Source organism: Lissotriton vulgaris, chromosome 10 (assembly GCF_964263255.1).
Source record: "Lissotriton vulgaris chromosome 10, aLisVul1.2, whole genome shotgun sequence".
NCBI lineage: Eukaryota > Metazoa > Chordata > Amphibia > Caudata > Salamandridae > Lissotriton > Lissotriton vulgaris.
The window spans coordinates 321,118,245-321,135,536 of record NC_141698.1 but is presented as its reverse complement, the minus strand read 5'-3'; the positions used below and the strand labels follow the sequence as shown (position 1 = coordinate 321,135,536).

General features: G+C 42.9%; 1 protein-coding gene across 5 annotated transcripts in view; it reads left to right on the top strand.

Moving 5' to 3' along the window:
• The window catches only part of NKTR (natural killer cell triggering receptor), a 492,868-nt gene that overhangs the window by 425,878 nt on the left and 49,698 nt on the right, over nucleotides 1-17,292 (top strand). For 4 of the 5 annotated variants that reach the window (XM_086941095.1, XM_086941094.1, XM_086941097.1 and 1 more), the window contains one exon: nucleotides 7,499-7,558. In XM_086941095.1, the coding sequence (XP_086797221.1) occupies nucleotides 7,499-7,558 (60 nt within the window). The remainder of the gene's footprint in view (nucleotides 1-7,498; nucleotides 7,559-17,292) is intronic. The other variant, XM_086941096.1, reaches the window with a different exon arrangement.

The window sequence follows — 17,292 nt, the reverse complement described above, 5'->3', positions numbered from 1 at the left end:
GGTTAAGTTCAAGATGAGAGTTTAATCTTGAAGGCACAGTACTGGGGTCTTCAAGGTCCAGATGCAGAATGAATAGAAAAACATTCTAAACAGAATGAGGACAACTGAATAGCATGTGCCACAGTCATAAAAACACAATGTACTTAAAGGGGAAAGGGACAAATATCGATATAACTAAGATCTATTTAAAACAAGTGAGAGGAAATATAACAATACCACACAGGAGACTGAAACTTGAGATACTTTTAGATCCGCCATTTTGTATTCCTTATTCAGGACTGTACATTTATTCAAAACTAACCGCCAAACGGCATAGACTCAGGCAGCTGAATGGGAAGTCTAAAAAGTTACCTTGAGAGAGGCATGTAGATCCCAAATTGTGTGATTAAAAATTATGCTTGAACATAAACAGAGGTGGTGAAGCGTGATCAAAAAGTAGCCTGACCTATATAAAGCACACTTTTATTTTTAGATTAAGCAACAACTGTCCAGTGCATGGGATAGGCTGGATAAATATACCCATACTAGCTATAGGCAAAGGCTCTATAGGGAGGGTGACAAGTCTGTTCGCCTCCTAGCCTAACTGTTCAAGAGAGGCTTTATACTGATGTTTTGCAACAGGACAGGAGGAGGACTTTATATCCAGAGTAGGGCTAAATTCCAAAAGTAAAAATTACCTAGAATCCATACATACATACATACTCAGAAAATACGCCCATAGATGAGGAGCAGAGTTACCTCACCTACTTGCACTTACCGTTCAAAAGGTGTGTATGATACTCATGTGAGCAGAAGGGAGTTATTACAACTATCAAGTTGGGACATTGTTGGCAGCACTTAGTGAGGCACTAGATTTACGAGCATCGTGTAAACAGTGTACTGTCAAGTCAATGTATGCACACGCGTGCTGCTTTCAAATGTCCTTGTAGATTGTGAACGTGTAAACAGGAAAACGTGCACACAGAGCAGGTGCTTGCACACTTTATCGAAATAATTGTAAATATGACCACTTTGGTCAGGGGAATGCCCTTGCACTTACGACATGGGCACATTAGCAAGCAGGGTCACATGCTGGGTCGTAATGACTCCCACTCTCAATTTACATACGTGCACGTGCTAAATGCTACTTTCACTAAATCTGTACAGTCTTCGCGAACAAGTACATAGCAGTCTCTGTCCTTGTAGTCTTTTTAGTATAGATGTAAAGTGGTGCACATACAAATGCCAGTTCACGTTGTGCACTCAGTTTTATAAACAAAGGCATGTGATGTATGTCAAAGCCCTTGCACATACTACCCACATGCATGCACATAGATGGAAATGCTACGGCGAATGCTCTTGCACATTGTAAGCACATATACATGTAAATAGGAGCACATCCTGTAACATCCTGACTGTAATAGTCCTGTACTCTGGTTTATCAGACTGCCCTTGCACATTCATGACAGATACAGTTAGAAGTGTCACATGGTGCATACAAACACCCTTGAAAGTGCATGCACCTGCTGCATCATCCCCACTCCATCACACGTGTATATTGTGTACATGATCGTGCAGCTCCAGTTGAAATTATGCGCCCCACCCCAAGGAAAATACGGTGGCCTACAATTTCAATAACTGGTCCCATCAGATGGTGATGTGTACTGTTGTCCATACTTTCTGCAGGCTGTGACTGGCCTTAGAGGCCCCTGCTGGTGGCACCACCATGCACGGAGTCTAGCCTTACCTCAGAGGATGATACAACAGCCACCCACTCCCCCCTCACCCCCACTGACTACACAGCAAGCTCCTGTCAATAGTGAGGTCGCGTACAGCTGTAAAACTTGGGTGTGTGCATATTAAAAACACAAGTGGGACAGGCAACCTGAACATGGGCCGCGTTCTCGATGGGCCTCACTCTGAAAGGCCATCTAGACTGGGTCACACACAGGTCTTCAGCCTGTCGAGGGGCTGACTGCCCCACCCATGCTGGCTTTTTAAAGGCAGAGACCTGGTGAGAGGATGGCGACACTCCCCGGGTGGTCTTCTGTTTGGCAGTGCCACCCAATATTCCTGCACCATCAGCATGCAATGAAGAAGAGTCCAGCCTGTTGTCAGCGCAGCCTTCCTTTTCCGGATCTCGGCAGACAGTGAGCAGGGGTGAGCAGGCATCCCTCCAAAACTCTCCGTATTAGTAAGGTCAGAGGTTGGTCTGAGGCTGCACAAAAAGGCCTCCTTGCGCTGTGCAAAGGCACTGCATAGTTGTGAAATAATCGGAAAGCAGGCATGAAAACATTTCAATTCAGATATTTTTAGCAGTCTTTTCTTCCACCGAGTGCTGGGAGTAATAGCAAGCATTTGCAATGCAATAGGTCTTGCAGTTACGCGAGTTTAAGCTATTGGTATTGTAAATAACATTGCCTTTAATTTAAATTTTTAAAACTAAAATAGCTTAAACTCGCGTAACTGCGGGAACTATTGCATTGCAAATGCTTGTTGATTATTAGGTGCTTGTGTAATGACTGGGATGCACTGGGCCCCACTGGCCAGGCCTCAGTGCATGTGCACTGACCATTAAAAGTGCATGCTTAATTGGCTAAAACCCAATTGGGAATAAGTTAGCTTACTGTAAATCCCTAATAAATTGTACCAGGAGTACTGGGTGCGTGCGTGTAAGTTAAACTGTTGCATGTGACAAACTAAAGCATGTCTGCCAGCCTGCCACTGCTGGCTGGTATAGCAAACTTCTAACTCAACTTTGCCATTTCAAGTAATGGCAAAGCCCAAACCTTCTTTTTTAAGATGTATATGTCACCTCTAAGGTAGGCTTATTGAGGCCTAAGGCAAGGTGTTGCATATTGAAAAAAAAGACATGTATTTTTATATTTCCTAACAGTAAAACACCAAATTGTGTTTATTACTGTAGAAAAGCTCCTCTCCCCATTGGCGAGCACTGGGTTACACGCTGACAGCTCAGTTGTGCTAACTTCTGAATGGGTATACTAAAGTTGGTACTTCAGGGTATGAAAAGAATCATTAGAGTGAACCTGAATTGATGCCAAAGTCTAATTTAATTTAACTTTTCAGTAAATGGCAACTTTAGAAAGTTGCCAGTCTGTTGCCCATGCTTTACAGTGACCGTTTACAGTTGCTGGCCACGAGTCAGCTTTTGTCCTTCACAAAGGGCCTGCCATTGGAAAAGGTATTACCTCTCCCCGGCAGGAAGGCCAAACTTGGACAAAATGGGCTACTCTTTTGTTGTGATAGACATGTTGACGCAAAGAGAGACTGCACTGAAGACTGGACTGCACCTGCTGATTCTTGGGCTAGTAAAGAGAGGACTGTGTCTGTAGTGCCCTGCTAAAGGATAAATCTTCCCCGAGCCTGAGAAAGAAGTGAAACAGTGACTTCCTATTGCAGCTACAGAGCCACAAAAGCTGAAAAATCCTGCCCTGGACAGTTAGTAGCCACAATCGCTTGTCCACCTAGCTTAAAAGTTACACCGATTCTGTGGGACATAGAAGATTTGTCCAAGTGCAGTTTGGTCACCCAAGAGTGACACTAGACTCAATTAGGGGACCCCTGGTTCCGCTGTAACCAGACCATTAGACGAGTCGCAACTTGTTTTTTGGTTGGACTTCGAGGGACTTCGAACCTTGTGGCCAGAGTCATTCCACTGTGTTCGTGGTCTGAGAGTTGGATTCAGGAAGTACCCCACCAACAGATCTGCTACTTCAACATCCTGTATCCCTTGAATCAGGACCATTCCATTGATATCAATGGCACTTTCCCCCCAGAGCCTGGACGCTGACTGGAAACTGCTTTGAGTGCAAGTTAACTGTCCTGCCAAGCCTCATGGGCCCCTGTGAACCGTTCTAGGAGTTGGCCTCCCAGATTGGGCTGGAGGAGTTGTACTCTGCTTTACAAATGTTTTTTTTTTTAAAGTTTTCCAAGTAACCTCTAACCGTGGTAGTTGCCTATCCATGGTTGCAATTTGAATGAAGAGCAGTGACTTATTATTTGTTTAATAATTTATATCTCTGGAACACGCCTGTGTATTTTGGTTATTGATCTAAAAATCCATAAAATATGAGATTCTTATAAATTGATGTTAAATTTTCGTTTGCCATTTCTTTCTTATTCAGTTGTTTTGGTACTTTCAAATGCTTTGCACTTGATCCTTTGACAAGGCCTGACTACTTGAAGCCACAGCTAATTACATAGTGAGGTCACATAACCACACCATATAATATACTGCTTTCATGACATAAAGACCCCACAACGGTTGGTTCAGATTCTTCTTTTACAGTTGGTGATATATCTGATCTAAGGATGAATAGTAAAAAGTAAATGCTGTATTCGCTGGGGGGGAATAGCCCTGGAGCAACTTCTGGATATGGGCATTTGGTAGGAGTTAGACCACTTTTGATGTATGGGCATCCAGGTGACGGTTGATTCTGGCGCACAGTATGACTTCAATATGGAAAGGGTGATGTTTGGATTAGCATGCTTGGTAGCATCTTTAGTACACTACCATTGTACATCATGATCGAATCGGATAGCATTGGCGAAGATTGTGTTTTGTCCCGGTTCTTGGATGTGTTACTGAACCCAATGTATACCCTGCCCATGGCGATATTTTTGTGAGTTGGAGAGGTTGCTTGGCTCTTCCATATGGGAAGGAAAATGCAGTGGGGTTACACTAGATATTTTGAGGCTCCTATGGACAAAGGGTTGGCTGAGTTTGCCTGACCTGTATGTAAATTATGCAGGGCTGAGTAACACACTGGTTTAACCCGAATTATAATTAGGAGGAGCATTATTGGCTAAAACCCACCCCATACACGACCTGACTGAAGCCATGATGTGAAAATGGGCATAAACCGTGTTTCCATACTTAAGCAGGCAGGCAGCTGAAATACGGGTCAGATCAGTTTTTAGAAGACCCCTATATGTCCCAAACATCCAGCTATGGGTTTGAAACCTTTTAACGATATAATATTTGTAATGATATGGCTGTAAATAGATAGCAGGAGGGTAAGTGTGGTGCTGTAGGAGACCACTATCTTAACAATCAATTTTGCAGTGTGAATCCTTTTCTGGATTCACATGCTGTGCATTATTCCGCCATCTAGTGGTTGTGCCCAGAATTGTCCTATTATTTACTTATGATCAGTTGAAGTATGCCTTTAACCCCTTCCCTGCTGGCAGGATTCCCCCGCTGTGCTGGGGGGAGGGGGGGGGGGGGCGCAGCGCTCCCATGCTCATGACAAGCTCAGCTCAGCTCGTCATGAGCTACAGTGCTCCTGTGCTCATGACGAGTTGAGCTCGTCACGGCAGCACCAGTTTCTTTAGAACGCTCAGCACAGCAGGGGAATTAGCCCAGCGTGCGAGCGTTCTAAAGGCCATGACGAGCTGAGCTCGTCATGAGCACCGGAGCACTGTAGCTCATGACGAGCTGAGCTCGTCATGAGCATGCAAGGGGTTAATCTTGGGTCAGGCCAATTTTGCATTGCACTCTAGACTGCTTTCTTGAAAGAACCCTCCACAACAGAGGTAATTACAATGCCCGACTCCCTGGCTGGTTAATTTAGTTTTATGACCTTCACAGGACTTTTCTCACGCCTAAACAAATTAGCAAGGATCTACCAAGATGAAACCTCAGCATGCCCTAGATGCAACTTACAATTGGCTGACTTTCTGCATATGATCTGGGGATTCTCACAGGGGGTGGGGTGGGGGTGGGGGGTGGGGGTTAAATGGTTAAATGTTTTGCAAATGTTGATGGTTTGCCGAGAGGTCAATAAAACAATGCTTACAGGGGATATTTCTTACCATGCAAAAATTAAAAATGAAGGTACGAATGGAGAAGTTGGACACTGTTGGCGAAGTGTAAAATAGTGATCCATTGGGTGTCCCCTATACCCCCTAAATACGATTCCTGGAGGACGGATCTACTAGTATGGGCTTTAACTGATATAATTATATAATTGAAAAACATTCGAGAAATACAAGAAGGGAAAAGGAGCTGACATAGAATCTTGCTGACTGGGCCAACTTGTTAGTGAAATTAATAAATCTGCCAAACAATAGACCACCTGGAGAGTAACACAGAAGATTTTACATACAAATGTATTGGGATAATGATGAGCCAAACAAAGAATGGTAGTTGTAAATGTAATACAAGAATGATAGGTGTTATAGTATATTTAATCTGGTGACTTAGGGTATGGGGATGGGGAAGTTGCTGATGTGCTTGCTTTCTTTGGAACTATACACAAATAAGTTTCTTACAAAAAACAGGGTTACTTATAAAGAATCTCAGAAACTAGGTTCAATAGCTGTGATATCATAATGGTTGCACCCTTTTAGTTTGCAATATTGTAAGCAGCCTTTCCATGGTGGCTGCAACTAGGTTGGGTTGTTATCCCAGATAGAACCCCATTGATTTTCAAACCAAATGAAAGAAGCTGTAGAGCTAATGTAATTTTTTCCAACCCATCCATGCTAACGCATCATCATGCTTGGCTTTTATCCTTTATGGTTTTGAAAGGCATTTGCTTTTAAATTTGGTAGCCAGAACTGGTGAGTAGTTTCGCGGACAAGGATAGGGAAGCTGTGACTTTTTACGAATGAAAGTTTTGAATACAAAATGGGAAGCATTCTCTTTCCGTCCTGCTCCTAAGCCCAATAATACAGTAGCAGTACAGCTGCTCTGAGCTTTGACATCTGGATTCTTTTCTTCTATAGCCCTTAAACTAATCAAATATATTGTTACTAATGCCGCCCTGCAACCCACCCTAGTTACAAACTGCTTATTGTTAAATAGGTTTCCTAGTATACAACAATGTTTTTTATATTTGTAGAGCACAGACCATACTAAAAGGAAACAGTCTAGTATTCATTTAAGAGCAAATAAATAATGATAAACCTAGGAAGTGCAATGTGCTAAGCTAAGAGGATATTGTGAGTGAAAAAGAAAGCAGAGGAGGCGTGGGTGCTGGGAGTCAGGAGAGCATCAAATACAGGTTTCTAGCAGAAGATGCAATAAACAGCGATATTCATACAAAGCTATTAAAACCCCTCTATAGATTAAAATCAGGCGTTTTTTCAAAGCACCCCTTTTGTGCCAGTCTGGTTGATAGAGTGCAAACTTTTTTCCATCAATAGGTAGGGGCGCTCAGTTCACAAATCTTATTTATTTTTAATAAATTTTCAGGGTCGTTTTACAATATGTTTTTCTTAGGTGAAATTCAAGTATTCCCTAACAAGTGAAGTGCCTGTTGTATGCGAGTAAAATCTAGTAAGAATTTCCAATTCTCAATGCATAGAGTAGGACATTTGCAGTAGCCTGTGCTGATAGCCTTACAATCCTCAAACGTGAATTAAATTTGAAAGTCTTGTGTTATTAGCGGATGCTGTTTGAATGATTACTAAGAATCCTGTTTGAAATATAAATGGCTGTAATTCAAAATGCACATGGTACTAGCATCTTAATTTTTTTTCGTTTCGATTGTAGCAGTACCTACAGTAGAAGCCACTCCAGGAGTCGTTCCTACAGTCGCCACAGAAGATCAAGGTACATTTTAATTGGATTTTCTTACTGGCGCTATCTCAGCTATTCTGAATTTTTTTTAATTGCAATGCGTTCCAGTAGCTACATAAGGAGCTGAGATATGGGGGTTGGCGAAGAGCTATCGCATCCAGCCGGAAGAAAATCGGTTTTGCAGAAAGCTGCTGGGTGTTCCAATCTCTACCTCTCAGTATATTTTCCCCAGGGAACTTAATTTAAATTTTACTTGTGGTTTTATTAGTGCACGTCCTGCTCTATTCTGGCTCTCAGTTTGTAAAAATAAATCTGCATCCTTAACGCAAGACATTATAATTTATTTATTTATTTATAAAATTTGTGAAGCGCGTGGCTACCCTCAGCGGGGGTGTCCCGGCGCTGTGGACGATAACGGCAAGAACCAAGAAGTTAGTCGCTGGAGAACAGCCATGTCTTGAGTTTACTTCTGAATTGAGATTCTAACTCAATCAGTTGAATACTCCGCGTGAGGGAGTTCCAAAGTTTTGATGAAACCACCGCGAAGGCTCTGCCTCCTTTTCTAGAGCGGAGGAAGCGGGGGGTCGCATAAGGCGGAATCGGTTGAACCGGAGTGCTCGCGATGAGTGTACTAGCTTCAACCTACTTCTTAGATATCCCGGGCCCTTGCCGTTCAAGGCCATGAAGGTAAGGACCAGGGCCTTAAACTGAATGCGGGCAGATATCGGAAGTCAATGCAGGTTCTTTAAGTGAGGGGAGATAGAGTGGTGGTAGGGAACATTATAAATCAGCCTAGCTGCAGCGTTCTGCACAATCTGCAACCGGTGTAGTAGATAGGCGCCCACATAGAGGCTGTTAGAATAGTCTAGGTGGGAGGTGATGAGGGCATGTACGATTGTTTTCAGAGAGTCCAAGGGCAGGTATGGCGAGATCTTTTTTATCATACGCAACTTGCCAAAGCAGGCAGATGTCACTTTGTGGATTTGGATTTTGTATGTCAGCTCATTGTCAATTTGGACGCCTAGATTACGAGGCACTTTCACCGGAGATGGGGGGGGATTCAGCTTGTGAGGCCACCACATCGTCGACGGTAGAGGAGATTTTTGGTTAAAAAATAAAACCTCAGTTTTGTCAGTGTTTAATTTCAAGGTACTAAGTGTACTCCAGGATACGATATTAGAGAGGCAGACTTTGAAATTCACGAGTGTATTGTCAGAGTGGTCTCTGAAGGTGAAAATAAGCTGAGTGTCATCAGCATAAGAGACCACTCTGACTCCGTGAGCCTCTATTACATCTGCTAATGGAGACAGACGTTGAAGAAGAGGGGGCTAAGCGCCGATCCCTGAGGGACACCACAACTAAGGGGTATTTTATCTTTGGAAAAATATGGCTGGCACCACACCTGTTGTGTTCTATCAGTCAGGAAGGATTTAATCTAGGCCAGAGGAGTGTTTCGTATCCCTATCTTGTGAAGCCGGTCCAGCAGTATGGAGTGGGAGACGGTGTCGAAAGCCGTGGACAGATGAGGAGAACCAGCATGGCTACCTCGCCTCTGTCCACGCTCTCCCCGATCGTCTCTGGGACTTCCAGAAGGGCTGTCTCTGTACTATAACCGGATCTAAAGCCTTGACTGTGAGTCGTGGAGAAGATTTTTTGTCTCCAGGAATTCTGCCAATTGTTCTTGTACGACTTTTTCCAGTATTTTGGCAGGTTTGGGGAGGAGTGAGATGGGGCAATAGTTGCTAAATACTGCTTGGTCAGCCTCAGGTTTTTTAAGGATGGGGATTACTGTGGCCTGTTTCCACACAGAAGGGAAATGACCGTAGAGAAGAGAGGAGTTCAATATAGACAGAAGTGGTTGAATAATGGCAGGGGCGAGGGAAGTGAACATCTTGGCACGGACCGGATCAAGTGGAGAACCTGATTTGCATTTCTGCTTTTTCAAAAGGGCTGTGTAGGAAGATTGGCTTGAAGGTGCAGAGCATCGATTCACTAGAGGGCGGGCACAGTGGGGTAGTCTCCTCGCAAGACCCCTTAGAGGGATTGAAAGAGGAGAAAATATCTGTGATTTTATTATGGAAAAAATCAGAGCGGCCATCACAGAGCTCTTGACTAGGTTCAGTAGGACACGCCAGAGCCACTGGATTAGTGAAGTCCTTCACAATTTGAAATAGTGTTTTGGCCGAATTGTCCGCGGTCTTGATTTTGGCTGCGAAATATTCTTTCATGGCCATTTGCCGGAGTTTTAAAAATTTTTTTTATAGCAGTACTGTAGTTGACTTTCGCAGATGGATCATAGTTGAGACGCCACAGCCGCTCAAGTCTCTTACATTTACTTTTCTCTTTGCGCATGGTCATGGAGAACCAGGGGGCGGAGGATTTAGCGCGTTCCGACGTGTGAGATTGAAGGGGGCAATGGTGTCTAGGGCTGCAGAGAGGTACTTATTACATTTCTCAACATCGGCATTAAGGTCGTCCGAAGATTGCCAATTCAGGTTGACCATTGCGGGTTCGAGCGAGTCGCAGGTAACTTTGTACCAATTTCTCCCCAGGATTTCCGTTAAATTGAACGTAATTAAACAATGGTCTGACCAGATAAAAGGTAGAGATGGAAAGGTAGTGAGAGCCGGCAGGTTCGAGAATAAGAGGTCCAAGGTATCACCCGCCTTGTGCGTAGGGCCCTGAACTCTCTGTACTAGTTTGATGCCTGCTAATGTTTCCATCAGGGACCTAGCTTTCGCACAGGAGAGGTTATCTACATGCAAATTAAAATCACCCAAAATAGTGAAGTGGGGGTGTTTCAAAGATAGATCTGCAAGGGTAGCTAGTAGCTCCGTGAGGTAGGAGGGCTGGGTACCTGGTGGGTTGTAAATCAGTACCCCTGCAAGAATTAGGTGCGTGGAGTCTGATATATTGAAGTACATTGTTTCGATGGGGCCAGTATTCGCTAGTTTCCTGGAGGTTATTTTCCAATGTGACCGTGATATTATGGCTAACCCTCCTCCTGCTTTAACGCCTTGTCGGCTGATCCCGACCAGTTGGTAGTCCGTAGGGATCGCCAGGGTAATGTCAGGGTTAGCGGTGTCTTTTATCCAAGTCTCGGTGAGGAACATCAGGTCCCAGGAGTTCGAGTTTAAGGACAGCCAGATATCACCAGAGTGCCGTGGAAGGGACCGGCAGTTGAGGAGACAGGCTTTTATCACCCGTGGGGGGGGTTTGGGTAGATTCTCTTTTATACAAACTCAAGGGCTAGCGGAAGAACAGGGAATATAGAATGGGCAGTCCTTGCAGACGAAGTGCTTGCTAAGCAGCCAAGCGGGGTTGCACTTAATGTTATTGCAGCCAGACTCTGCTCTCAAAGCTAATAGTTGAGACCTTAGCCAACATGTTTGTTTGATAGGGAGGTCATGAGCAGCATGGCTAGCGCTAGTCTCGGCCCAGGCACGGACAGGCGCAGAAGGCTTGTCTTAGGCGCACCTTTTGGGCGCCAGCGGCGTGCCCGCTGCGCGTCCTGAAGTGCATCTCCTTAAGTGGCTGATGCGCTGCCCTGTGACTCCACCCTCCCAGCGTTGTCACTGGCGATTGGCCGCCCTACCCTCCACATCAATCGGGCCGAGCCCGTGGTTTACCGGGGTAGGGGCGGGGTATCAGGTGGTAGAAGTGAGCAACGATACCAAACACAGGTAAATACGCAGTAAAATGAATGCGTATAATGGATTTTCTTAAATTTAAGAGGAATGGACATTCCCTGGCTCTCGGGGGTCTATCAAAGTCTATGTAGTATTGGCCAAGGAAGCCTTTTCTTAGACCCTAGTAAAGCTGACTCACTCCACAAGAATGAGTTGAAAAATGCACTTTACAACTCAGAAAGGATTAGTACTTAATCTAGGAAATCTTCCGTTCTCAGTTATATGTGCCTAGAATCGTCTAGGCATCCTTTACCAATATATATTACTCTGCCAATGACTAACTGGGAAAGGAGCCTTTTATTTCGATTAAGAGCTTGAACTGTAACATTGTTGTTATGTTTTCCTTTAGGCTATGTGCCAAATCTTGTAAATATACCATGTCCCTGTGATGGAGTGAGCGCACAAACTGATTTGCACTTTTTCTTCTTCTGTAAATATTACTTAAAATATGTGTAATTGCTTTTAACCCTATTTTTTTTAAAACACAGACCTGTTTCCTTGGGAAAGTCTTATCAGATGTTGCTTTCTTTAGAAAATGAAGAAATAGTCTTTCGCACTTGCACTTTTTTGAGAATTGCCACTCGAGCTCGTAAAATGACGAATAATCTGTGACTCTTTAAATTCTATGGAAACCTTGCCAAATTGTTTGATGTTTTATCATGGTGTATTAAATGAATTGTCTATCATTTTATAAGGATTTTTAATATTATTGTAAATGTGTGAATTGTGCTTTTAAGAATTCTTGAAATTCGAATAAAGATTTTTTTGAATTTGAATTGATATCTATCTAGACTTACCTGATTCCGAAGATTATACGGTTGACCCAGTCTATTGTTACAGGTTGGCTGATAACAATCTCAGCAGGTTGTGAGCCTGGCCTAATGCCAGACCATGTGGCCAACTCCTGATGTGTAATCCTCCCTCACTCTCTCACTTTCATGCATTGTTGCTCAATGTTTTACTCTTTTACTCAGTCAGTCAAATAACTTTATTCGGTTTAAATAAACCATAAAAGTAAGACATTCATACACAATATCTGCAAATATTTCATCTCAAGTTGATACAATAGAATATCAATTGACTCAAACACCAATTTCTCATAAAATTATTAGAATACAGAACTAAAACATTCTACAAATATAAACGGGAGACTTCAGTTTTGTTTGATTCATACCGTTTCCTTATTATGAAAGCATTCCTGATCAAATTTATGACTACAGTGCAAAATGCTTCATTCGATAAGGATAATAAAAGATTAAAACCCTCCTGGTAGTTGCAAGGACAAGCTTTTTTTTTAAAAAGGAATAAGGAACCGGGACCGTGGATCCCTATAAAGTGCACAGAATAGAATAAGGTGCAATGTGCTTTGTGTTGTTGAATTGTCGCACGGACAAGGAGAGCGGTTATTGCACCAACCGGCCTGTTTGGGGAAGGCCATTAAAACGTGTAAAGTTCAGAGCCGAAATCTAGTCAAGAAAAATCTAAAATGTGTTTTATTGGTGAAAGACAAATAAAATTGGGGATGTAAAAAGCTCTGGTTAATGAATGGTTGCAGCCCTACTGTCCTCCTGGGTTTATCATGCTCATTGCGAAATGTATTTTTAATGGTTTGTTTCTCGTTTGAGTCTATGCTGTCTGGATTGTCATAATAATGCCCATGGCCTATTTCTTTGAACTTTCCTTTTACATAGCTTAGCCATGGAATGGGCTTGGCATTGTCCAACATCATGAATTCCCTGACAATCTCTTTTGTTAGCGTTAGGTCTTCCGACAGCCAAACTTTCGCCCAGAGGATTAATGGGGAAATGTTAATCCAATCCGCAATAAAATCAACCCCTAGCTCCGTGTGGCAAAATGCTGAAGGGGCGCTTTGTGGAATCATGTCTCCCGTATTTGGTCGACAGGCGTGGTCGGCGGAACCCCATCAGAGGGAAACGATCCTCACATTCAAGGATCTCCGATATAGTTGCCGGTAGCTACAGACCGAGTGAAGAAGCCGTCTGATCCCCAATTAAAATAATGACCGCCTATTTGGAAGATTGTCAAGTTACCAGTCACACCCGTTAGCGGACATCGCAACACAGGAGGACGCATCGGTCTCTCCGATATTGGAAGATCGAACCTGCCAACCGCCCTTGAACGCTACCAGCCTCTGATTTTATATTCGTGGGAAAACGCCAATCAAATAATACTCTACTTTGGGAGAAATCGAAATATGTTTTAAAGTTCTTCACCTGGTTATCAAGCTTTTCTGCGCCATTATTTGATGGAATATAGCTTTGGACTCCAGTAAAAGAAAATTAAAGGTTGTAGCCTCCAAGAAAAATATACCCACTTGGATACCTATGACCCGTCCCAACAGAGTAACATACAGATTTTATATTTATGTCTTGCCCAGTGCACTACCTTTAGCCCTGACGAAGGTGTGGCCTCATTGGCCGGTCACCGAAACGCGCGTCGGCTTGCACTTCCAGGAATACGGTCTTTTGTCCTAATTACATCAGGACCTGTATTAAAAGTCATCTACCTGGAGGAACATCCCGATCTTTACAACATTTTGGTCATCTATGTGTTGCTTACGCCAGGAATTAAGAATGAATGGAAGAATGAAAGCTGTATGACTGAACATAGGGTAGAGTGAGAGAATGTACAGAAGATAATGTGTCTGAAGTATGGTTGTTACTGGGCAGGTTTGAATGTGATTAACCCCTTGTTTTTTCTTATTGTCCTTCATTAGTTTATATGTTTTTGTTATGTTTCTTATGCATTATGTAGCTTGTAAGCACTGCTCCATTTTTATATGTCTTTTGATATCTTTATTCTAAAAAATGAAAAAAACATATTTAAAGAAAATAAAATAATATATCCTGAATATGCTCTGTTGAGTCTCTCTGGTTTGACCCTGTGTGTGTAGTGCGCAGTTCCAACTCCCAGGTTAATCACCCCTTCTTTGATCAGTGTGGGACCCTCGGGTTAGGGCCCATATACCAAAAGGCAGGGTACATTCTCTTGTTCTATTGACTGCGCTTTGTGGAATCCTCAGTAGTCTCTTTAGGAACCTATTCTCTAATATCTGAAGTTTTGTGCTTTTATAGTATCCCCATACTCCCGCCCCATAGGTGGCAATAGACAAACATTTTGATATGTATAAAGTTATCAGTTCCACTACCGGCTTATGGCCCAATTTACTCTCAAAGCGGAAGAGACCCTCCACTGCACGGCTAGTGTTCTGGACAATGGATGTGATAAGCTGTTCCCAATTCAATTTATCATTAAAAACATTCCCCAAATAGTTAAAATGTGAAACCTTGTCAATTTTCTTATCGTTTACTACAAACTTTCTTGATTTGGTCTGACTAGGACCACAGACCATATTATAAGATTTATGAAAATTTACCTTTAGATCCAAGGCTGACATAAATTTATTAAAAACATTCAATGACTTCTGTAGGCTATTAGCGGGTAAGGCCATTAAGACCATGTAATCCGCATATGACAAAAACTAAATTGGCTTCCCCCCTATTCTTGGCAGATCTAACTCCTCGCAGATTCAAAGCCGTTAGTGTACAAGAGGTAGAGGAAGGGTGCCAGTATACACCCCTGACGTACTCCCTCCATAGAGACAATGGGCCCCATTTTTTCACCCCCTGAACCATATCGTATAGACACTGTGGTGGATGCATGCAGCCTACGTAATAAAGTGACTAGGGGTTCCTCAAAACCCATGACCCCCATCATGTCCCAAAGTTTACCCCTATTGACCGTGTCAAAGGCATTGGACAAGTCCATAAAGGCAAGGTGTAGGGACCCCTTCCTTGCCTTTGTCGCTGGGATCCTGCTCCTACACAGAACTGTGCATAGAGACTTGGAACCTCAGTGAATTAGGGTGTGCCAAAACTCACCTTAGTATCCAAAATCCCCTACCAGACTAGCAATCAGTGTCTCATTGGTTCTTACATACCCCCAATGATTAGACAACCCAGAACATGGACTTAGAACACCTCAGGTAACGTGGAACACATGAACACTCTTTCGTTATACTAACATATCAGTCCAGAACGAGGAGTAAATGATGACACGTGCAAGTTTGAAATATTTATTTCTAATGCAGTATTCTCAAGCGCAGTGTCTTAGCTAATACAAGCAAACATATTATAAGGAACAAGGTTAGCAGCATAGTTACTATTCCATAAAATACAAAGGGTGAAAGCATGTTAAAATGCTAAAGGGAAAAGGTCTAAATAGAACCTCACTTTACCCTCCCTTCCTAGTATATATTATATTATATCCACAGAAGGTCTATTTGGGTTTAGAAGGGCGGGCCCATACCTCTGGTCTTAGCAGAAATGGATCACATCATCTCCTGCACCAACTCTCTGCATGCAAATATTCATCAAGTGTGTAGCTCATGCTCTGTGCAGTGCATTATTAATCGCGCCTAAACCCAAAGTTGTCCACAGCTGCAAATGTATTATGTCTAGACCGTGCGCTGACCAAACCGAACAACAAGCGATGTGTTGAAATAACCTTGAAGACCTCGGCACTCACTGTACAGACATAGCTTACCAAGCAAGGCGGATATTATAAGCAAACATATTATTCTCGTGTGAAGCAAAATTTTCTACTAGGCGAAAAGCTTTAATAACAAAATGTGTTGTGTGCAGAGGCTGCAGCAAAGGAAAATGGCGTTTAAACTTCTAATAAGCTCATGCTAACATAACACAGTGCGAAGGCAAAACCAATCTACATGACACCCTCCCTTTGATCCGAGCACGGATAGGACAAGTAAAGGGGCAAATTTAGGAATGTAGAGTTAAAGATCGATAGTCCGAACACAAGTCTCCAATTTGGTACCTTAAGAGAAGAGATAAAATAAACATAATTCTGAAAAAAAAAAAATCTAGCTTTTGGACACTGATAAAGTCAATAGGTTAGGTCTCACAAAATTGTTTGAAAAAACAAATAAGATTATCCAATGAAAGGTGTCGATCAAGGAAGCGAGACTGCAAACACATCTCATCCTAATAATGAATATCCAAAATATGCAGCAACAGCAAGTCACTGTTTTCATCCGAAAATAATTCGGCCATCCAATTTAACAAAGGGAAAGAACATACATGTTCTTCAATTACCGGAGCCTCTAGCAACATCAGAGGACAACTCCGTGGGTTTTTGAGGAAGCTGCGAGCCAAGAAATCTTGCGCCGCTGCAAGCATATTCCAACGACCCAGTATTCCATGCATCGCTGCAAAGGCCATAATCCCTCCATCACAACAAAGCAATTCATGAGCAACTAAGGGGCTCATAAGTTGATTATAATCGGAAGACACCGTATTGCAGAGACACAAATCCAGGGCCCATTTGAAGGCGCAACTCAGGCAATGAAAGACAGCCTGGACTCATGTAAAGTAGGAAAATCGAAACGATAATCCATAAGCTGCACTCAATGTAGCAAGAGGCAGCGCTCCATAGTACTCAAGCATCCGGGCGCTAAGCAGCCCTAGCCGAGGCAGCTCGTCTTGTAACACAGGATGTGCATCCATTTTGAAACAAGCGAAACAGCAATAGCACGCCAACAGCAAGAGCCAGTAGTAAGGGAAATCCACCGAACAGGCTGGAAAAAATAGAATGGAAGAAAGCTGGAACGACACCGAAAATCGTTTGAAAGGAAGTCACCAGGCCACTGCTTACAACTTTAAAAAAGTGAGCCAGACCCGATGTGGAGGACGCATTGAAGATTGTGTGAATTAATTCACCGAAATGCAAGGGCAAATCAGTATTTAATAAGGCATGCACCTCTGTGCGGGTGTTAGCCACGTGAAGGACAAATGTTTCACGAGCAGAAGTGAGAGCAACTTTTTTTTGGGACAATAGAGCTCTTACGCGACTCATCTTATTGAACTCTGCTTTCAAGGTCGGAATCTTAGGCCAGATGGAAACATGAAGTTTCCCACGCGGGGGTGGACACATTACATTCTTGCAGCAAATTACACGCTCACTGACAGTAACAACATAATTAATTCCTTTCATTAACCCACAGCAATCTTCATTGTTTAAAAGTAAATATCTCCCATTTGC